The following is a 25,332-nucleotide window of genomic DNA, read 5'->3' on the forward strand; positions in this document are numbered from 1 at the left end:
TACCTCGTACACCCATTTCTCCTAAAGTCTAGTAATTTCGTGAACCTGATGCTTGTTTACCAGGTATCCATATGCGTGTGTATATGTGAGCGGCTGATGATGACATGCGGTTGTGAGTATCTCTCTCTGTTGCCCCGCACGTATGTATGTGTGCAGACATAATGATTAATTTGTTTACGTACATGCAAGTGTAGCAGCTTGCTTTATTGTTGTTGTGGCTTTATTTTCTTAGTATCAGATTAGTGATGGGAGTATCACTTAATGTCACGAATATTCGTCACACTGCCCTCCACCTAGGTCTGATCGTCCCGATCAGACAAATCTCTCGATCTAATCGCTGCTAGCCTCTCCAAATGAACCACCCTTCTATTTCGTGGTTTCCCAATTGTTGGTATGCGGCAGATGACATCACTGATCCTCTTCACAACTCTGTACGGGCCTTCCCAACAGCACCAAAATTAGGATGGAACACCTTTCCGCCGGTGAGAGTTGTGTAGCAGTACCAAATCTCCCTCCCGGAAACCTTCCGAACTGTGTTTCATCTTACTACTCATTACCCTGGGCCGTTCCCTCGCACTCTGTTGTTAGGCCAATGAACTACTTCGTAGAGCTTGGGCTTGATGGATTGGCTTGAATTCGTTTTATTTGGCCCATTCGATCCATCAACCTTTGCCTTTGTCTCCCGTGGTCTTTGTCGAGTCTTCTCCACCAGTAGTCGATTACTACTGAACCCGTTTACCAAACTGAAGCTAAGTGGCACATCCTGGTTCTTATAGCGCATAATCTTTCTCCGCATATCGATCCTGATGCCATGGTCAACTAAGAAGTCCACTCCCAATATGACTTCATCAACAATCTCCGCCACAACGAATTTTTATAGAACTGTGACCTTTCCAATTAAGAGTTCACATATCACTTCTCCCTGGACTTGGTTATACCCGCCAGTGACCGTACGCAATCTTGCTCCAGGTAACGGTTTTACTCTCCTGTTGACCAAGTCAGATCGGATTAAGGAATGAGATGCGCCCGTATCTACAGTCAGTACATGTTCTTTGCCATCCACATTGCCTCTGACGGTAAGACTGCTCGATTTTCTACCTATTTGCGACAAAGATATCACAGGACAATAGCTGGAGCTAGCTCTCGATCTCTACATCTTACTCGCTCTTGCTCATCCCTTCCAGCTTTGTTATTAAGACTACCCATGCTGTTGAAACCACTAGGATCAAGATCGCAATGACGTGCAATGTGACCGGGCTTCCCGCATTTGAAGCATTTGATAACTCTTACACTCCGCTTTTGCGATCCTTTCAGCGCCTATAATATTGCGTCTACCCACTCTGGCCTTTCTACTTCCACACGGCGTGCTTTGAAAACTGGCTTACACAGAAGCGACACTGTTTCCTGAATCAGAGCATGTGATACCGTTTCTGCGAATTTTGGCTTTAGGTTTGCGTATGTAGCTCGCTTTTTTTCTACGTCCGGTATGTCATTTATAAAACTCTGAATCTTTACCCTTTCAGTGTATTCCACGGGTGCGTCCGCATTCGCTAAATGTGCCAACCTTTCAACATCCGACGCAAACTATTGCAATTTCTCACCAGGCTTCTGGAAGCGGTTCAGTAACTCCATTTGGTATATCTGTCTCCTATTCTCACTTCCGTATCGTCTCTCTAGAGCGCCCATCAATGCTTCATAACAGTTCCGTTCGCCCTCTGGAATGGTTTGTAAAATCTCAGCTGCAGGCCCTTTCAACGCCATGAACAGTGCAGCAACTTTATCTTCAACATTCCAGTTGTTCACTGCTGCGGTCTTCTCAAACTGTAGCTTAAATACCTGGAAAGGAACAGAACCGTCAAAGGATGGTGTTTTTACCTTTGGATTACTCGTTGAAGCTGCTGTACGATTTAGTTGCAACTGTTCGATACGTCCTCTCAAAGCATCCACCTCGACCTCGATTTTCTCCCCAAACTGTATAATTTTTGTATTCTGGGCCTCCAGCTTCGATGTTACCCCTATCTCCTGTTCCTCCAGCTGGGAGGATATGCGGGCATCCTGTGCTTTTAACTGCTCAGCCAACTGAGATGTCATATATGTCTGTTGCTCTTCCAGTTGGGATGCCATATATGATTTCTGTTCTTCCAGTTGAGTTTCCATCTTGGATGTAATCTGTGTCGACATTTCTGACATACGCGTTTCTTGTGCTTCAATCTTCGATATTATTTCTGACGACATTTCTGACATTTGCGACGACATTGATGTTACTGTCGATGGTAGTGCAGATATTGCAGCCAAAATCATGTTCAAGTCTGTGCTCGTAACTGTCTGCGATGTTTCGTTTTTCTCTTAAATTTTTGTTGTTGTCTTGTCCCCATCAGGATAAAAGACATACTCGTCCATATCAATTCCTTGCGACTCCATTACCTCTCGTAGCCGTGCTTGAAGTTCGATCTTAAAGCCGGTTGTATTCAATCCACAGTTCTCCAACTCGGTTTTCAGTTGCTGGATCCTCAATTCACTCAACTTTGCCATGTCCAAGTTGTATTCCCGATCTTCGGAATTTATTCAAAAATTCCTCTTCTGACACCAATTGTAACGAATTTACTGCAAATCCTCTTATTCGCCACCTTCTGCTAAGTTCGAATCACTAAACTGTTGAATAAATAACTCCACCCTTCAATAATGCAAAATGGGCTTTATTAAAGTACTTCACAATAACACTTATACTTCGCTTACTGATAGCTTGCTTAACTGAAACTGATTCGTGATGCCTCAGCCTGAGCCGTTTTTATACTCTTCGGTTACCTCGTTCACCCATTTCTCCTAAGGTCTAGTAATTTCGTGAACCTGATGCACGTATATTTGCAATTTGTATCCATATGCGTTTGTATATGCGAGCGGCTGATGATGACGTGCGCTTGTGAGTATCTCCCTCTGTTGCCCTGCACGTATGTGTGCAGACATAATGATTAATTTGTTTACGTACATACAAGTGTATCAGCTTGCTTTATTGTTGTTGTGACTTTATTTACTTAGTATCAGATTAGTGATGGGAGTATCATTTAATGTCACTAATATTCGCCACAGTATTAATTACAAAACCAAGGTTGGTTATTTTTTCGACGATCTGAAGAGAGTTGTTGTTTAGATTAATATTAGGTATGCTAGTGAGACTAATTTTCTTTTTATAAACTGGTAAAACATGGGACTTGTTGGAGTTAAGACGAAGGCCGTTTAGTGTAGCCCATTGGGAAATAGATAGTAAGTCCTCGTTCAACTTATCCGTTACTTCGGAGATACTGTACCAGTCTTGACACGCTGATATTTGTACGTTAAGTAACTATCCATAAGAGATAAAGCAGCCTTACCAAACCCGAAATAATATGCGAGCTTAGAGCAGAGTAGTGTGTGATCAACCGAATCGAATGCCTTAGAGAAGTCAAGTAAACAAAGTAGGGATATTTTACCTTTGTCATAAGCTATTCGCAAATCGTCAAATATTTTAACCATGGCGGTTGAACATCCATGTCCCACTCTAAAACGAGATTAGTAAGGAGAAATAAGTATTTTGCAGGATATGTCAGCTGAGATTTGTTCAGCCATTAAAGACTCAAACGCTTTTGACATAACGGGAAGAACACTGATTGGGCGAAAATCGCCAGGCACGCTTATTTTTCGCAATAGGACACACAGAGGCTATTCTATTAATAAACTGGTAAATGATACGACTTGTTGGAGTTAAGACAAGGCCGTTTAGTGTAGCCCATCGGGAAATAGATAGAAGTCCTCGTTCAACTTATCCGTTACTTCGGAGATACTGCCAAGATACCGGATAAATAAAGCTGAATATCGTCAGCATACGCATGCATGTTAACATGCCGACAGGCTAACAATATATCATTTATGAATAAGGTAAATAAAAGTGGGCCTAAAATAGATCCTTGAGGGATCCACATGTTATAGTTTTTATATTCAGTTGAGCAGAGCTCACAGAGTATATTAAGTTTGATTGGATAACGGTTGGATGTACATATATAAAGGAATCGAGATAGATATAGACTTCCATATATCAAAATAATCAGGATCGAAAAAAAATTTGATTGAGCCATGTCCGTCCGCCCGTCCGTCCGTCCGTCCGTTAACACGATAACTTGAGTAAATTTTGAGGTATCTTGATGAAATTTGGTATGTAGGTTCCTGAGCGCTCATCTCAGATCGCTATTTAAAATGAACGATATCGGACTATAACCACGCCCACTTTTTCGATATCGAAAATATCGAAAAACCGAAAAAGTGCGATAATTCATTACAAAAGACCGATAAAGCGACGAAACTTGGTAGATGAGTTGAACTTATGACGCAAAATAGAAAATTAGTAAAATTTTGGACAATGGGCGTGGCACCGCCCACTTTTAAAAGAAGGTAATTTAAAACTTTTGCAAGTTGTAATTTGGCAGTCTTTGAAGATATCATGATGAAATTTGGCAGGAACGTTACTCTTATTACTATATGTACGCTTAATAAAAATTAGCAAAATCGGAGAAGGACCACGCCCACTTTTAAAAAAAATGTTTTTTAAAAGTAAAATTTTAACAAAAAATTTAATATCTTTACAGTATATAAGGAAATTATGTCAAGATTCAACTCCAGTAATGATATGGTGCAACAAAATACAAAAATAAAAGAAAATTTAAAAATGGGCGTGGCTCCGCCCTTTTTCATTTAATTTGTCTAGGATACTTTTAACGCCATAAGTCGAACAAAAATTAACCAATCCTTTTGAAATTTGGTAGGGGCATAGATTTTATGGCGTTAACTGTTTTCTGTGAAAATGGGCGAAATCGGTTGATGCCACGCCCAGTTTTTATACACAGTCATCCGTCTGTCCTTCCGCATGGCCGTTAACACGATAACTTGAGCAAAAATCGATATATCTTTACTAAACTCAGTTCACGTACTTATCTGAACTCACTTTATCTTGGTATGAAAAATGAACGAAATCCGATATGACCACGCCCACTTTTTCCATATCGAAAATTACGAAAAATGAAAAAAATGCCATAATTCTATACCAAATACGAAAAAAGGGATGAAATATGGTAAGGTAATTGGATTGTTTTATTGACGCGAAATATAACTTTAGAAAAAACTTTATAAAATTATTGTGACACCTACCATATTAAGTAGAAGAAAATGAAAAAGTTCTGCAGGGCGAAATAAAAAACCCTTAAAATCTTGGCAGGTATTACATATATAAATAAATTAGCGGTATCCCACAGATGATGTTCTGGGTCACCCTGGTCCACATTTTGGTCGATATCTGGAAAACGCCTTCACATATACAACTACCACCACTCCCTTTTAAAACTCCCATTAATACCTTTAATTTGATACCCATATCGTACAAACTCATTCTAGAGTCACCCCTGGTCCACCTTTATGGCGATATTTCGAAAAGGCGAACACCTATAGAACAAGGGCTCACTCCCTTTTAAAAATACTCATTAACACCTTTCATTTGATACCCATATCGTACAAACAAAGTCTAGAGTCACCCCTGGTCCAGAAAGGCCCACTCCCTCTTAAAATACTCATTAACTCCTTTCGTTTGATACCCATATTGCACAAACGAATTCTAAGGTCACCCCTGGTCCACCTTTATGGCGATATCTCGAAACGGCGTTCACCTATGGAACTAAGGATTACTCCCTTTTAAAATACTCATTAACACCTTTCATTTGATACCCATATCGTACAAACGCATTCTAGAGTCACACCTGGTCCATCTTTATGGCGATATCTCGAAAAGGCGTCCACCTATAGAACTAAGGCCCACTCCCTCTTAAAATACTCATTAACTCCTTTCGTTTGATACCCATATTGCACAAACGAATTCTAGAGTCACCCCTGGTCCACCTTTATGGCGATATCTCGAAAAGGGGTCCACCTATAGAACTAAGCCCCACGCCCTTTTAAAATAATCATTAACACCTTTCATTTGATACCCATATCATACAAACAAATTCTAAAGTCACCCCTGGTCCACCTTTATGGCGATATCTCGAAAAGGCGAACACCTATAAAACGAAGGCCCACTCTCTTTTAAAAATACTCATTAACACCTTTCATTTGATACCCATATCGTACAAACAAAGTCTAGAGTCACCCCTGGTCCACCTTTATTGCGATACCTCGAAAATGCGTCCACCTATAGAACTAAGGCCCACTCCCTCTTAAAATACTCATTAACTCCTTTCGTTTGATACCCATATTGCACAAACAAATTCTAGAGTCACCCCTGGCCCACCTTTAAAGCGATATCTCGAAACGGCGTCCACCTATAGAACTAAGGCCCACTCCCTTTTAAAATACTCATTAACACCTTTCGTTTGATGCCCATATTGTGCAAACAAATTCTAGGGTCACCCCTGCTCCACCTTTATGGCGTTATCTCGAAACGGCGTCCACCTATGGAACTAAGGATTACTCCCTTTTAAAATGCTCATTAACTCCTTTCATTTGATACCCATATCGTACAAACGCATTCTAGAGTCACCCCTGGTCCATCTTTACGGCGATATCTCGAAAAGGCGTCCATCTATAGTACTTAGGTCCACGCCCTTTTAAAATACTCATTAATACCTTTCATTTGATACCCATATCGTACAAACGCATTCTAGAGTCTACCCTGATCCACCTTTATGGCTATATCCCTAAATGGCGTCCACCTATAGAACTATGGCCAACTCCCTCATAAAATACTCTTTAATGCCTTTCATTTGATACACATGTCATACAAACACATTCCAGGGTCTCCCTCGGTTCATTTTCCTACATGGTTATTTTCTCTTATGTTGTCACCATAGCTCTCAACTGAGTATGTAATGTTCGGTTACACCCGAACTTAACCTTCCTTACTTGTTAACCTTGAAACTACTGTACCAGTCTTGACACGCTGACATCTGTCTGTTAAGTAACTGTCCATAAGAGATAGAACAGCCTTACCAAACCCGAAATAATATGCGAGTTTGGAGAAGAGTAGTGTGTGATCAACCGAATCGAATGCCTTACAGAAGTCAAGTAAACAAAGTAGGGATATCTTACCTTTGTCATAAGCTATTCGCAAACCGTCAAATATTTTAACCATGGCAGTTGAACATCCATGTCCCACTCTATAACCAGATTAGTAAGGAGAAATAAGTATTTTGCAAAATATATGAGCTGAGATTTGCTCAGCCATTAAAGACTCAAACACTTTCGACATAATGGGAAGAACACTGATTGGGCGAAAATCGCCAGGCACGCTTATTTTTCGCAATAGGGCACACAGAGGCTGTTTTCCACGAATTAGGGAAACAAGAAGTCGTAACACTGTGATTAATAATGTGTGCAAGAGGGCTAATGATATAAGGCAAAGACAATTTTATAAAGCGAATGGGTAAGTCCCCATCACCAACGGCGTTCGATCTTATGTTACTAATGCATATAATAACATCGTGTTCTGATACCATAGATAATTCAAAAGGAATATTTAAATGAAGGATATGGAGTAAACTTTAAGGAACTATTAGACGTACCACTACATAGGAAAGCATCGTTCAAACTATCAGCATTTAACATGCATTCGGTTTTATCCTTGCAACTTATTCGTAAGCTTCGAATATTGCGCCACAGCGCACCTGAGGGAAGTGAAGGATTTAGTCTGCTCTCAAAATACCGTTGCTTTTCCTTTCTAATGGTCAAAATCGACCTGTTTCTGGCAGCTCGGAATAGGTTCCAATTAAATTCTGAGCGGTCTCTTTTCCAGTGCTTATAAGCCTTCGTTCGAACCCCTAATTACTTCCTTGACATTCGAGTTGAACCACGGACATACACTAGTTTTCCTGCTGCGTATTGGGACGTGAGTATTATAAGCTGCCAAAAGCACATTATTTAAGAGTACAAGCTTTTCATTATTACTTTGGTAATATCAACAACGCTGCCAGTCAATACAGTCCATTTCTGAATACAGAGCATTTAGATCAATCCATCGATAGTCTCGATACATAAAAGATTTTTCAACTTTTGAGTGGTTGAAATGAATATCTAATGTGCATAAAATTAAATCGTGGTTCGAAATAAACGAAATTTGGTCGAAAGTCCATACAGATGAGGTGTCCGAAACAACAAAATAGTCAAGAAGACTAGGACTACAATTATTACAATACATGGTTGGTACCAGGGTATTAACAACAGAAAGACCAGAGCTTGCAACTTGATCATGGAAAAAAGTACATACAGGGTCAGGCACGAGAAGATTTATATTAAAGTCTCCACAAATGATAATATTTTTACAATCAACAAGCAACGGAGATAACTTTTCGAAGAATGGACTTGAACAAATAGACCTATTCGGATTATACACACACGCAACAAGAACTTTGTTAAACGATCTGATACCTAGTTTAACAGTTAGAAAATCCACACCTTCATTAGATGACTCACAAATGAGTCATATATTAATGGTGCTCTTACAATACAACGCAACTCTTCCACCTCTTCTACCAATACGGTCGTTACGGATAAGATCAAAATTGCTTATGTTAGAGTGAAAATCGCTAACACTGTGAAGAAACCAAGTTTCCGACACTCAAATAATATCAACAGCGGAGGACTCAAAAACATACCTAACATATCCATCTTTACACCATTTAAACTTCTCGCGTTAAAGTGTACTATATTGAGACAACTATGTTGTTTACATAAAATGTTACCCAAAGCTCTACTGTTATCACCAATGCTATCAGCAATTGATTCCTCAACTAACATGTCGCAAATAAACAAAAGCACCTTCGACAGTAAAAATCAATAGATATGCATTTAAAACCAGGCATGCTTAACCAACGAAACGATATCATTTCGTTACGATAATCAACGTTAATAAACGAAACGAAGTCATTTCGTTTCGTTTATTAACGTTAAGATCGTCAAATTAACGTTAATTTTACGTTCTTAACGCTAATAAACGAAACGAAGTCATTTCGTTTCGTTGGTTAAGCATGCCTGTTTAAAACAAAAGAAAAGAACCACCTTTACAAGAGACAAATTGACACAAGACATACTTAAAACTATTAGTGAAAAATTAGTACAAAAACAAAAAAGGAAAAAAAAAAGTAATAAGAAATAAGAAATTATTATGTTTTCTGTTCTTCCAGTTGAGTTTCCATCTTGGATGTAATCTGTGTCGACATTTCTGACATACGCGTTTTTTTGTGCTTCAATCTTCGATATTATTTCTGACGACATTGATGTTACTGTCGATGTTAGTGCAGCTGTTGCAGCCAAAATCATGTTCAAGTCTGTGCTCGTAACTGTCTGCGATGTTTCGTTTTTCTCTTAAATTTTTGTTGTTGTCTCGTCCCCATCAGGATAAAAGACATACTCGTCCACATCAATTCCTTGCGACTCCATTACCTCTCGTAGCCTTGCTTGAAGTTCGATCTTAAAGCCGGTTGTATTCAATCCACTGTTCTCCAACTCCTTTTTCAGTTGCTGGATCCTCAATTCACTCAACTTTGACATGTCCAAGTTGTATTCCCGATATTTGGAATTTATTCAAAAATTCCTCTTCTGACACCAATTGTAACGAATTTACTGCAAATCCTCTTATTCGCCACCTTCTGCTAAGTTCGAATCACTAAACTGTTGAATAAATAACTCCACCCTTCAATAATGGAAAATGGGCTTTACTAAAGTACTTCACAATAACACTTATACTTCGCTTACTGATAGCATGCTTAACTGAAACTGATTCGTGATGCCTCAGCCTGAGCCGTTTTTATACTCTTCGGTTACCTCGTTCACCCATTTCTCCTAAGGTCTAGTAATTTCGTGAACCTGATGCTTGTTTACCGGGTATATACACGTATATTTGCAATTTGTATCCATATGCGTTTGTATATGTGAGCGGCTGATGATGACGTGCGCTTGTGAGTATCTCCCTCTGTTGCCCTGCACGTGTGTGTGCAGACATAATGATTAATTTGTTTACGTACATACAAGTGTATCAGCTTGCTTTATTGTTATTGTGACTTTATTTACTTAGTATCAGATTAGTGATGGGAGTATCACTTAATGTCACTAATATTCGCCACAGTATTAATTACAAAACCAAGGTTGGTTATTTTTTCGACGATCTGAAGATAGTTGTTGTTTAGATTAATATTAGGTATGCTAGTGAGACTAATTTTCTTTTTATAAACTGGTAAAACATAGGACTTGTTGGAGTTAAGACGAAGGCCGTTTAGTGTAGCCCATTGGGAAATAGATAGTAAGTCTTCGTTCAACTTATCCGTTTCTTCGGAGATACTGTACCAGTCTTGACACGCTGACTTTTGTACGTTAAGTAACTGTCCATAAGAGATAAAGCAGCCTTACCAAACACGAAATAATATGCGAGCTTAGAGCAGAGTAGTGTGTGATCAACCGAATCGAATGCCTAAGAGAAGTCAAGTAAACAAAGTAGGGATAGTTTACCTTTGTCATAAGCTATTCGCAAATCGTCAAATATTTTAACCATGGCGGTTGAACATCCATGTCCCACTCTAAAACCAGATTAGTAAGGAGAAATAAGTATTTTGCAAGATATATGAGCTGAGATTTGCTCAGCCATTAAAGACTCAAACACTTTCGACATAATGGGAAGAACACTGATTGGGCGAAAATCGCCAGGCACGCTTATTTTTCGCAATAGGGCACACAGAGGCTGTTTTCCACGAATTAGGGAAACAAGAAGTCGTAACACTGTGATTAATAATGTGTGCAAGAGGGCTAATGATATAAGGCAAAGACAATTTTATAAAGCGAATGGGTAAGTCCCCATCAGCAATGGCGTGCGATCTTATGTTACTAATGCATATAATAACATCGTGTTCTGATACCATAGATAATTCAAAAGGAATATTTAAATGAAGGATATGGAGTAAACTTTAAGGAACTATTAGACGTACCACTACATAGGAAAGCATCGTTCAAACTATCAGCATTTAACATGCATTCGGTTTTATCCTTGCAACTTATTCGTAAGCTTCGAATATTGCGCCACAGCGCACCTGAGGGAAGTGAAGGATTTAGTTTGCTCTCAAAATACCGTTGCTTTTCCTTTCTAATGGTCAAAATCGACCTGTTTCTGGCGGCTCGGAATAGGTTCCAATGAAATTCTGAGCGGTCTCTTTTCCAGTGCTTATAAGCCTTCGTTCGAACCCCTAATTACTTCCTTGACATTAGAGTTGAACCCCACGGACATACACTAGTTTTCCTGCTGCGTATTGGGATGTGAGTATTATAAGCTGCCAAAAGCACATTATTTAAGAGTACAAGCTTTTCATTATTACTTTGGTAATATCAACAACGCTGCAAGTCAATACAGTCCATTTCTGAATACAGAGCATTTAGATCAATCCATCGATAGTCTTGATACATAAAAGATTTTTCAACTTTTGAGTGGTTGAAATGAATATCTAATGTGCAGAAAATTAAATCGTGGTTCGAAATAAACGAAATTTGGTCGAAAGTCCATACAGATGAGGTGTCCGAAACAACAAAATAGTCAAGAAGACTAGGACTACAATTATTACAATACATGGTTGGTACCAGGGTATTAACAACAGAAAGACCAGAGCTTGCAACTTGATCATGGAAAAAAGTACATACAGGGTCAGGCACGAGAAGATTTATATTAAAGTCCCCACAAATGATAATATTTTTACAATCAACAAGCAACGGAGATAACTTTTCGAAGAATGGACTCGAACAAATAGACCTATTCGGATTATACACACACGCAACAAGAACTTTGTTAAACGATCTGATACCTAGTTCAACAATTAGAAACTCCACACCTTCATTAGATGACCCACAAATGAGTCATATATTAATGGTGCTCTTACAATACGCAACTCTTCCACCTCTTCTACCAATACGGTCGTTACGGATAAGATCAAAATTGCTTATGTTAGAGTGAAAATCGCTAACACTGTGAAGAAACCAAAGCTATCAGCCATTCATTCCTCAACTAACATGTCGCAAATAAACAAAAGCACCTTCGACAGTAAAAATCAATAGATATGCATTTAAAACCAGGCATGCTTAACCAACGAAACGATATCATTTCGTTACGATAATCAACGTTAATAAACGAAATGATATGACTTCGTTTCGTTTACTAACGTTGATTATCGTAACGAAATGATATCGTTTATTTGGTTAAGCATGCCTGTTTAAAACAAAAGAAAAGAACCACCTTTACAAGAGACAAATTGACACAAGACATACTTAAAACTATTAGTGAAAAATTAGTACAAAAACAAAAAAGGAAAAAAAAAGTAATAAGAAATAAGAAATTAAACAAGACAAATAACAACAAATTTTGAAGGTTTCGCAACTCGTCAACTCGTACAGCATTCGCACCTTTTCCGCTCTAACATATACCACCCCTCTCAAAGTAAAAACGGCAACAGTTTCCCTACTCTTCAAAACTTGATGGCCCCCTGTAAAATTTTTCGGTTATCCGTAGTCAAACTCTCAAAAATGGACAGCTTCCCTTCAAGTCCAACAGATTCAAGAGAAATTATGGACTTTGTTCGCTTTCTAAAGTCACTGAAGGCTTTCAGCGTTCGATTACGATCTAGTGGGCAGTAAAATTTAACAATTACCGCGCTACTAGGGTTGTTGTTGGTAGCTTTCGTGCGGAAAATTTCTCTTACTTTTGGCGCATAAGAATCTATAGATAGGCACAAGAGATTTATAATACTCGATAAATTTTCTCCTTCATTACACGGTATGCCAAATAGCACTGCATCAGCATCAAATGCATTTGTATATTTTTGCTTTTCTTCTTTTGCCTTTTCTATTTGCACACGCAACTGTTGTAATTCAATATCACACTTTTGTTGATTGGGTTCCAAAGCTGCAATCCGCTCAGCAGACTCACTCACTTTTTTAGATAGTAGAGCCACTTCACTGTCTATAATATAGACTCTATATTCTTACTTAGTGTGTTTTCAACGTCAGTTATTTTTGTAGAGAGATTATCAAAAAGCGATTGTAATTTATCAGATTGGCTTTGAATTGTCTCTTCGAGCTCCCGCAGTGCTGCTAGTATTGTTGGCAGAGCAGCACCCTCATCAAGTTTTACCGCTTTAGGTGTGGAAGAGCCTCTACTACAGCGCCTCTTGGGTGCAATAGCCTGCACATGTGACATACCTTGTTAAAAAATTTGAAAAACAGGTAGATTTTAAACCAAACGTGAACACTGTAGCTAGAAATTATTAAGCCACTTATTGGATACAAAGCACCAACCAAAAACGTTTAAAAAACAACACAAAAGACTAGAAGAACACTGCACGAAAAGCACGGAGCGAATGCAATACACGTCTTACTCGTTCAAGCAACTCACTCAAACTCAACACCTATCATATTTTAGTAAATAATAAATTGTTAACATTAGTAACATATCATGAATTTAATTGTCAAGATCTTTTGGGGGATCTTCTGATCAAGTTTGTATGATATATTAGTAGGGCTTTTGTTTTACTTCCGACTCTCAACGACAAATCAACAGAGCAGATGGAAATAACAATGGATTTTTAGGGATGGAAACACATTTAAAAGTATTACGATCACTTTCAAGTGTGACTGTAAAACTTTTCATCATACCCGAAACCCATTCAAGTGCGCAAAGTTACTACAGTTCAACTAAATAATGGATACCATTAGGTCAGTTTACTTTAGACGCGTTATTGAATTTTACTTCTCATCACATTTAAATTTTTTTAATTTTTATTTGATGGCAAAAGTAATATTAGCTCGCACTGGCCCTGTGTATCCCCTTTTGAATTGGCGGCAGGTGGCACTGACATGCTGAAAAAAACAGTTTCTGTAATAACTTACGTGGCAAGGTATTTATTTTTCAAAGCGGGTAAAAATTGTACCCTCTTCTGACCGTTGAAAATACATCCTTGCAGTTTCAGATAGCGTACATCTTCTGTCCTTATTTATTTACTTCACCTGGGGATTCCACCATGCTCGCCGTTCATAAAACAAAATTCCCATCACTTAATTGACGGATACCTGTATGCAACGTATCAACAAAAATAGTGTTCTCTGCAGAGACGTAAATTTATAGATAATCTCCAACGACGGACAGCAATAGAAATTGTCAAACTGGCGGTAGGTAATTCACCACATTCCCTAAGATTAGCAAAAAACGCGGTGTTTTAGTTAAAATTTCACCAAAAGTTATTGAAAACGTAAGAAAAATAGTTTAATTGTGATTATTATATTAAAATAAAGGTTTTCTAGAGTTGGAATTGACGAATTTCATGCCACATTTCTCCAATGGTGAATTACCTACCCGCGATTTGATGGTTTACTGTTTCACACTATTCGCTCTGTTGGAGGTTCTCTATAGTTATACGTTCTCTGGTTCTCTAAAGCGGCCATTGTTTCATGTTTAGTTTATCCCCCATACTTCAAAGTGTTTTATGGACGGGTAATTTATAGTAGTGCGAAAGCAATAAATTTACCAAAAACCATAATACCCATGGCCGGTATTAAATCAACGTTCGCAAATCTCCAAGAATCCGGTGTATCCGTGCTGAAAAAGAAAACAAACATTAGCGGCCTTATTTTGAACGTTACCGGCAAATTTGTAATCGCATTATTACTTTACAGTAACCGAAATGAAAATGTGAACGAAATTTTGTGTAAACGAGTGCTAATACTAGGGTCATGGTGTACTTTATAAATGCTCGGTTTTTCAGTACAAGTTAAAACTTCATTTGAAGTTGACCTAGAGTTTAACCTTGCCATTGTGGTCGATAGCATAAATTTTAGTGGTCATCTCGGCTTAAGTGGCCTAAGTGGCAAGGTTAAACTCTAGTAAACTTTAACTGTAGTTTAAACTCTCAATGAAAAACCGGGCCTAAGTATGCCAACTAAACGGTAAACGTCAAAATTACAAACAGCCTCGCTCACCTGATGCAAACCTCACGTCTAGAGTTGCATTGTTGGTACGTAAGACTACTTTAAGCTAGTTGCATTTTATAGTGAAATAAGTCTTAGTTGTATTTACAAATGAAATAGTTTAATATATTTCCGCGGGAATATGACCCCCTGTTTAGACCCCCAAGCTAAATTCAGTTCTTTGTTTCTTGGCGGCCATATAATTTCTGCACGCCTACCTATAAGGCAATGTCCAGTTATAGCCTCTACAAGTGTGGAAATTGTATCCCTGCTTGGGTTTTACACGTAACGGGATCATATTGGCCAGGTTTCCTTCGATGTCCGACACCCCGGTGTTTGTAGCCATCTTTCGTCGGCTTGATGGCAAAGGGCATATCTAAGCGTTCTTCGCCAGGAACCAGGATCTGCCTGGTTGTATCCTGCCTAGCGAGTTCATCTGCAATGCAATATGTCACGGGGCCAATGTGAGGAGTACACGGTTCTGTTCGGCCATCTCTTGAAGAGATCGGCGACAGTCTAGTGCTAGTTCAGAATTGAACAATTGATGGCAGCTTGTCTGTCGCTGAAAACAAATATTTATTTGCCGATATTGTGTGTCCCTATCTTAACTGCGGCTTCCATGATGGCTGAAATGTCTGCCTGGAAGACGCTGCAGTGATCGGGTAGTCTGATGGAGAGTTGGAGGTCTAGGTCCCTTGAGTAGACTCCACCTCCAACTCTACCATTTAGCTTAGAGCCGTCCATGTATATGGAAATGCTGCCGTCAACATAAAGGCACCTATCCGACTCCTTCCAATCATCCTATTGGGAATGTTTATCATAAAGTTGGTTTCCGCAACTGTTGTGGTCGCACAGTGATCATTGATAGTAGGAAGAAAACTGTATTTGTTTAGTATATTAGAGTGTCCTGTGGTCTTGTTTTTCGCTATATAAATCCATCTGCATATGTTCGGGTGACTCCCCATTTTTTGCCAATGTCTCTTCTACACGTTTATAATGCCATGTACGATTTTCTTTTCTGCTGAATGACGTTGTCGTTCCAGTTTAGCTTTTTGTCCAGAACGATAAATTTGGCCTTATCTGACAGGTTTAGCTCTGGTAAGTTTAACGGGAGTAATTTGTATCGTTTGGTATATACGACAAGCTCAACTTAATCAGAATTGACTCTGATTCCAGAACGGGAGGCCCATAGGGAAACCTCTCGCAATGCTTCCTGGATCAAGTACCATAAAGTTTGAGGGAACTTGCCTCTGTAAGCAATCGCCTGGTCATCAACACATGTCGCAACCTTCCCGGCCCTTCAACTAGTATCTCTTAATGTGAGTTTACCGTTATGTATTATAATATAAAGTTCTGCAAAGAATAGGCTATTTTGCAACAAATTGTTTAATAAACAAATTAGTTTGAAGGATCAAGCGATGCAAGTCTCTTCAGAATTCAATTACGAAAATTTCTGTGTAAACATTGTTGCAATCGGTTGATTTTTCGAACCTGTAAGTGGTTTTGAATGAAATTAGTGCTTAATCCCCAATGTGCGTCTGTCCACCACAAGGTGCGGCTGCAAGCGATCGTCCGTCTTGGATCAGGTGGCTTGTGCAAGTAACATTTCCATCCCCTCTGACCCGCCACGTCAAAGAACACTCCAATGAAAAACAAAAACTGGCTTCGGATAAAAAGACAACCCTTAACTGATGACGACCCCCGCAATCGTTTGAAGGACAGATTTCAGGGCATGCACCTAGAATGTCCGTTCCCTAAATGGGATTGGTGCAGATGCCCGCCTGATTGATGTTCTCGTCAAAGCAAAGCAGACATCACCGCCATCCAAAAATGCGATGGACGAAAGAATATTAAAGATTGTCACATCTACTGGAGTGGACATGCAAATAAGCGCAGTCTCGGTGTCAGATTAGTGGTGGACAGAGACTTTGTCGCAAAGTACTGACGTTCAAACCTGTGGACGAACGTCTAGCCGCTATCGAACCACACGATCACACAATAAACACGGTATGCCTACAGTAAGTCAAACACACGAATACAACACGCAATAGACTAGGCCATACCAACTTCAACCGCAACATCAAACAACAATATACCCAAACCATGCGACGACAACAACTACAGCTTGTACCGATACACCACCGGTCGTAACAACACGGTCAAAACACGTCGGCGAGCAAACCAAAATCATCAACACATTTATTACGAGTATGCAATTTTATAATAGCAACGACCACAGCAAGAAAGAGTTAAACGGGAGTAATTGGTGCCGTATGTGGTATCGCTGTAGTCGCGTTGGCTACGATACAGTTACGACCTTAGCGGCACCAATAATCGATTGAATTGATTCCCATAAGGTTGGTCGAATCAGCTGATATAAGGTTACCGATACGCTTACCGATAAAGCACCAATGTCTGCAGCTTTAGTCAGCACGGAGCCGTGGTAGCGACCAGTTCTACGCTGAAGAGTGATAGCTCGTAGTTAGGGGTGTTCACCAGTGCGAGACATGAGTACTCAGGTTAGACGCGAACTGAGCCCAGCCAAGCTTTAAGTTGCACCACAACACCATCCCAGTCAACAAACGGTATAGCCCGACGCCATTATTACTGGTCGGATCTACGGACGGAAGGTGATAGCTCGTAGTTAGGGGTGTTCACCAGTGAGAGACATCACCACCCGACGTAGATGCAGACTGAGGCGTACGTGAGTATTCGGGTTTTCTCCACTCAATGAACGCTTAAGGCTGCGCTCCGCCGACTCATCACAGTCGACAGTGAGGCGACCTGTAAGGCGCTGCAGAACGGCAACGTCAGCATCAACGCGTCGTCAACAAGTGCCTCAGCGACCGCACGTTTATCAACGAGTGTCCTCAGTGACTGCATATCCTCTCATATCATCATTATCTTAAATACTAACCGCGACGCCAGTATCAACGCGTCGACAACAGGTGCCCCAGTGGCCGCGTACTCATTATCATCGCGTATCCTCAGCGACGAAATATTAATCGCGACAGCCAGTGTAACGCCAGCGCCAACAGCAACAGAGCGCCATCAACGAGCGTCCTCCGTGACTGCACCCCTTTTGTTCGAGTGTCTTCAGTGACTAAATACCAACTGCGACGCCAGCGTCTACGCGTCGCCAACGAGCGTCTTCAGTGACGGCATACTCATTATCATCATTATCATACTCACTAATCGCGATAGCCAGCGCAACGCCAACGGCAGCAGAACGTCCTCAGTGACCGCGTACTTAGCACGACAGCTGGCGCAGCGACGAACGCCAGCGTCCCATAACCTCGCGCTAATGGGACCGGGTGGACCGTCAGTCGGTACAAAAGCATACTAAGAACAACGTAAGCAAACACGCCAGCAGGCACGCCCACGGGAGTTGGGTGGACCGTTGCCCACCAGGCCACGCCGACACCGAATACCAATAACATTGAATACAAATTGAATTTAAGTGAAGTTTTAGATATAATTTAGCTGTAAATAAATGAAGTTAAATAAAGTACGACATGGAAAAGGGCCCCACAGTATAAATTTATTGTAAGGAACCCTGGACACGGCGAGTATACCCCAGCAATTTACTAAGAAGCATCGGGGCACAAGGAAAGCTTCGTTACAATTGGCGCCCGAGAAGGGACCTTCCAAGTCGTATAACTAACTATTGAAAGGGAAAAATCCCCCAAAAATTTTTTTCACAAGATGAGTGATCTACGCGCTACAACGTGGCTGGATAATGTCGCCAAAGAGCAGCTGGTGACCCTAGCCCAAGAGCTAGACATCGAGTAAACAGACACCACGCGGGAGATCCGAAAACGGATAGTTCTAGCAATTTCCAAGGCACCGACCGACTCCGAAATATACACAAAATTTATATCCATGGAGGCTACACGCAGGACCGCGGAAACCAATTTGGAAACGAGAATGGGCCAAAGGCACCAATCCCACCGACTCCAAGTTGAGCAGGGGCTAGAGGTCCCACAAAGACACCGGAACCGACTCAATTTACATTCCCCATACAGAACCTACAGCCAGCACCCCAGTATCAAGCAGTAGCAAACGCCGTAAAACCCAAGGATGTGATACCCCAGGTAAATCAGGCATCGGCCCTTGTAATTGCACCCGTAATCGACAAAGTAAGGAAGTGGTCAGTGAAATACGATGTTGGACGAGATCTCCTAGCCTTCATAGAACGGTTGGAAGAATTGGCAGAGGTATACAAGGTAAGTGTAGACCTCCTCCCGAAAACGATGCCGGAGTTACTTTGCAACACCGCCCTCCAGTGGTACCGTAACAACAACGAACACTGGACCAACTGGGCAACCTTCAAGCGTGATCTCCTACGATTTTTCTTGCCGGCCAGATATTTCGAGCATCTAGAGGACGACATACGAAAGACAACACGTACGGGAGAAATACAAGGATTACATGCTGGCGATACAAAATTTGATGCGACGCGCCGGTTACAATAAAGAGCAGCGGCTAGGAATGATATTTAGAAAGAGCCATCCGGATTACCTACTATATATCCGCCGACGAGACTTCAACAGTTTAGCGGAAATTATTTTTCCTATTATACAGCTCATAATATAATTATTTTTCTTAGTCTACAAGGTTATTAATAGAATTATTTTCCTAGATGAAACAGGTCAAACTTATATTTATATTTTTTTTAAAATGATGAAGATTAATGATTTAGTATATCCTATCGACTAAATATAGGAGATTTAGTTTTCCTTACCTTGACTATTTCTATTAAACAAAGCTTTTGCATTGTTATTAAAATTAAAGCGTATAGAATAGGATGATGGTTACAGTCATCATTTGCTGAAAATTGACATTTTTCTAAAAAGCGGGATCTTCGAGCGTATGATATACAGTAGATTGGGTAGATTCAGTTGCTGCTAGAGCAAGAAGTAGTTATATAGTGACAAGTGGTTAAACCCAAGGGTACAGTGGATGCAAACATTTTTATATCTTTACTTATACCATTTTTCATATTTTCCAGCAATATTTTTATTAGATCTTATGTGTCATGCGATTTTCTGGGTGGCCTTCCCAGATGGGATCGTCATGATATTTATGAAGAATTTCTTTAATTTCTGTCGACATTTGTCACATGCATAACTTCTGGGGTCAATGCAAATATTAGATCTTTGAGAACTTGGGTACCTATTTTTTATTTTTAAATATGCTTACTCGAGTATTCATTATTCTTGACCAATTTGTCTCCTAAGGGACAACTGTCTTTTTCTCTTACAAGTCCTAGATTGCCGGCATTTTTAAGCCTGGTTGAGTATTGTCCTTAGTCAATAACTTCCTCAACAATCTGGTTGCTTGTATTACGCTACAATTTTTCTATCCTTTTGGATGAAAGCGAGCGTGACATGTCTAATTGCAAATTTATTTATTAAGCGCTTTATTTATAATAAGGTTCTCTTTGTGACTTCTTATTTTCTTCATTCTGGCTGGTTTTGAAATTTCCGATCTTGTGGTAACTTTAGGTGCATATTTCCACTTACGTAAGGTTTTTAGTCAAACATTATGTTGCGAAAGGTTTGTGGTATAAATTTTCTACTTTGACAGCTACTACTGTGAATTAGCAAATTCATGAACTTAGACAGTGCTAATGAAAGCTGTCTTAATAAATTCTTCTATTGAGTGAGGCATTTTGCAGTGATTCATTTGTAATATTTACTGTTCTTATCGAAATTGGGTTGAATTTAGAGGATTTAGGGTGCTAAATTTGAATATTATATCAATAGCACGATTCCGCAGGTTGAAACTGCTAGCCAAATATCTGAAATGTTTGGGTTAATTTTTGGCTCTTGTTCAGCTGGTGGTTTATATTTTAATATTCTATTCTCTGATGTTTCAGAGTTTCTTTTTCCTACCTTGTAACCAGTTATGGGGTTAATTTTTGCCCACAAAGACATTTTAAAGAGATGATATGATTGAAAGAGAAAATTAAAGAGAAATTAGAAATTTATTCCTGATTCCTTGGGGGTGGGGGAAAATGCTAATTTATGCTTATTTCTTTGTTTTTTATGTTTACTATATTAAGCATTCCATTTTAGTTTTATTATTTTTTCCTTATTTAGTTATCATTATATAAGTTATTATTTAAAAGGTTTATTTCTAAAAATGTTTGTTCTTAAGGAACAATTTGTTTATTTTAACATTTTTGGCATTTCTAATTTTTCTTACAAAAAAAAAAATTCAAATGATGAATAGTTAAATTATTAAAAATTAATTCCTATGCTATTCTCTTTTTTATACTCAGTTGAGCAGAGCTCACAGAGTATATTAACTTTGATTGGATAACGGTTGGATGTACAGGTATAAAGGAATCGAGATAGATATAGACTTCCATATATCAAAATCATCAGTATCGAAAAAAAATTTGATTGAGCCATGTCCGTCCGTCCGTCCGTTAACACGATAACTTGAGTAAATTTTAAGGTATCTTGACGAAATTTGGTATGTAGGTTCCCGGGCACTCATCTCAGATCGCTATTTAAAATTAACGATATCGGATTATAATCACGCCCACTTTTTCGATATCGAAAATTTCGAAAAATTGAAAAAGTGCGATAATTCATTACCAAAGACGGATAAAGCAATGAAATGGTTTGAATTTATGACGCAGAATAGAAAATAAGTAAAATTTTGGACAATGGGCGTGGCACCGCCCACTTTTAAAAGAAGATAATTTAGAAGTTTTGCAAGCTGTAATTTGGCAGTCGTTGAAGATATCATGATGAAATTTGGCAGGAACGTTACTTGTATTACTACATGTATGCTTAATATAAATTAGCAAAATCGGAGAACGATTACGCCCACTTTAAAGAAAAACATTTTTTTAAAGTGAAATTTTTACAAAAAATTTAATATCTTTACAGTATATAAGTAAATTATGTCAACATTCAACTCCAGTAATGATTTGGTGCAACAAAATACAAAAACAAAAGAAAATTTCAAAATGGGCGTGGCTCCGCCCTTTTTCATTTGATTTGTCTAGGATACATTTAATGCCATAAATCGAACAAATATTTACCAATCCTTGTGAAATTTGGCAGGCGCTTAGATTCTAGGACTTTAACTGTTTTCTGTGAAAAAGGGCGAAATCGGTTGAAGCCACGCCCAGTTTTTATACACAGTAGATCGTCTGTCCTTCCGCTCGGCCTTTAACACGATAACTTTAGCAAAAATCGATATATCATTACTAAACTCAGTTCACATAATTATCTGAACACACTTTGTATTGGTATAAAAAATGGCCGAAATCCGACTATGAACACGCCCACTTTTTCGACTTCGAAAATTACGAAAAATGAAAAAAATGCCATAATTCTATACCAAATACGAAAAAGGGATGAAACATGGTAATTGCATTGGTTTATTGACGCAAAATATAACTTTAGAAAAAAACTTTGTAAAATGGGTGTGAAACCTACCATATTAAGTAGAAGAAAATGAAAAAGTTCTGCAGGGCGAAATCGAAAGCCCTTGGAATCATGGCAGGAATACTGTTCGTGGTATTACATATATAAATAGCGGTACCCGACAGATGATGTTCTGGGTCACTCTGGTCCACATTTTGGTCGAAATCTCGAAAACGTCTTCACATACACAACTACCACAACTCCCTTTTAAAATTCTTATTAATACCTTTAATTTGACACCCATATTGTACAAACACATTATAGAGTCACCCCTGGTCCACCTTTATGGCGATATATCGAAAAGGCGTCCACCTATATAACTAAGGCCCACTCCCTTTTAAAATACTCATTATCACCTTTCGTTTGATACCCATATCGTACAAACAAATTCTAGAGTCACCCCTGGTCCACCTTTATATCGATATTTCGAAAAGGCGTCCACCCATAGAACTAAGGCCCACTCCCTTTTAAAATACTCACTAACACCTTTCTTTGATACCCATATTGTATAAACGCATTCTAGAGTCATCCCTGGTCCACCTTTATGGCGATATCTCGAAAAGGCGTCCACCTATAAAACTAAGGTCCAGTCCCTTTTAAAATACTCATTAACACCTTTCATTTGATACCCATATCGTACGAACAAATTCCAGAGTCACCCCTGGTCCACCTTTATGGCGATATCTCGAAAAGGCGTGCACCCATAGAACTAAGGCCCACTCCCTTTTAAAATACTCATTAACACCTTTCATTTGATACCCATATCGTACAAACAAATTCTAGAGCCACCCCTGGTCCACCTTTATGGCAATATCTCGAAACGGCGTCCACCCACGGAACTAAGGCCCGCTCGCTTTTAAAACACTCATTAACACCTTTACAGTATATAAGTAAATTAAATTGTAAAATAATTTCCGTTCCCTTTAATTGAGTATTAAAGTGACTATGTTTTATTTCGAAACACATATATATAAAGAAAACCTGACGAAGAAGAACGCAGAGATTTTTAAGTAAGAATTGTTTTGTCAATCGAATGTCCATATATATATATGTAAATTTAATTCTATAGAACTGCGAAACTAAATTGAGTTATTTTAATTTCTTTAAATTTGTAACTAGGCCCTGAAGAAGACCACAATAAACGGTCGAAACGTCGGCAATAAAATAATAAAGGCGTTTTTCTGATTATTTTGACTGGAAACCCGATTAAAGAAAATTATACATAAAAACAAAACAGTCGGTAGTATCAACATAAACAAATTCTAGAGTCACCCCTGGTCTACCTTTATGGCGATATCTCGAAAAGGCGTCCACCTATAGAACTGAGGCCAACGCCCTTTTAAAAAGCTAATTAACACCTTTCTTTTGATACCCATATCGTACAAACAAATTCTAGAGGCACATCTGGTCCACCTTTATGGCAATATCTCGAAACGGCGTCCACCCACGGAACTAAGGCCCGCTCGCTTTTAAAACACTCATTAACACCTTTACAGTATATAAGTAAATTAAATTGTAAAATAATTTCCGTTCCCTTTAATTGAGTATTAAAGTGACTATGTTTTATTTCGAAACACATATATATAAAGAAAACCTGACGAAGAAGAACGCAGAGATTTTTAAGTAAGAATTGTTTTGTCAATCGAATGTCCATATATATATATGTAAATTTAATTCTATAGAACTGCGAAACTAAATTGAGTTATTTTAATTTCTTTAAATTTGTAACTAGGCCCTGAAGAAGACCACAATAAACGGTCAAAACGTCGGCAATAAAATAATAAAGGCGTTTTTCTGATTATTTTGACTGGAAACCCGATTAAAGAAAATTATACATAAAAACAAAACAGTCGGTAGTATCAACATAAACAAATTCTAGAGTCACCCCTGGTCTACCTTTATGGCGATATCTCGAAAAGGCGTTCATCTATAGAACTAAGGCCCACGCCCTTTTAAAATATTCATAAACACCTTTCATTTGATACCCATATCGTACAAACAACACATTCCAGGGTTACCCTAGGTTCATATTCCTACATGGTGATTTTCCCTTATTTTGTCTCCATAGCTCTCAACTGAGTATGTAATGTTCGGTTACACCCGAACTTAGCCTTCCTTACTTGTTTTTTCTAATTTTGTTTTCTATGCCATTTTGGGCTTAAAAAATTTTTTTTCTATTTTGGTAAAACATTCCAAAAAAATTTTTTTATTTTTATTTTTTTTTTCAACACCCTAATGTTTACATTGCTGGAAATTTAAATTTAGTTTAACTAATTTGTCGAAAATTTGGTAAAATTGGCTTTGATTTTGTATGTCCTCTTCTGGGAACATAGCTCAAAAATTAGTAAAAATAAGTTTTTACAGCAGAAATTTAAATTTTTGCTTGTCAATAGGCAACCGTCAGGTTGCCCGAATATTGTTATTGTTAGAAATAAATATTAATGTTAATTATTATAATACATATCGGAAAAATGTTTGGTAATTTGGAGCACCGCCTTTTTCTTCAGGGTATCCGTTAATTTCTTCTCAATCCTCTAGCAAATGTTATCTTCCACTTCGCTTGCCGCATCAGGTGCACTCGGAAAAAGGTTTGGTAATTTGGAACACCGCTTAGTAATGTCGGTTTTTTGTATGATTTGTGTAGTATGTGTATATATATGTAGCGCTTACGCTGAATAATCAGCCAGTATTATCCTTGCCAGAAATGAACTTAGGCTGAAAAATCAGCCAGTAGAATCATAGGCAGGGTCGCCATATAAAAGGCGTATCCTTGCCAGCTATGAAATTAGGCTGAAAAATCAGCCACCAAAATCATAGGCAGGATCGCCATATAAAATGTGGAAAAATGAATAGTGTTTTGTGAGGTGTAAAGCATGAATGC

General features: G+C 38.8%; 1 protein-coding gene across 3 annotated transcripts in view; it reads right to left on the reverse strand.

The window, feature by feature from the left end:
• LOC137244369 (putative sodium-coupled neutral amino acid transporter 11) overlaps positions 1–25,332 on the reverse strand; it is a 506,082-nt gene that overhangs the window by 130,438 nt on the left and 350,312 nt on the right. For all 3 annotated transcript variants that reach the window (XM_067773289.1, XM_067773290.1, XM_067773288.1), the window contains one exon: positions 14,565–14,635. In XM_067773289.1, the coding sequence (XP_067629390.1) occupies positions 14,565–14,635 (71 nt within the window). The remainder of the gene's footprint in view (positions 1–14,564; positions 14,636–25,332) is intronic.

The sequence above is a fragment of the Eurosta solidaginis genome, chromosome 3 (genome assembly GCF_040869045.1).
Source record: "Eurosta solidaginis isolate ZX-2024a chromosome 3, ASM4086904v1, whole genome shotgun sequence".
Lineage (NCBI taxonomy): Eukaryota > Metazoa > Arthropoda > Insecta > Diptera > Tephritidae > Eurosta > Eurosta solidaginis.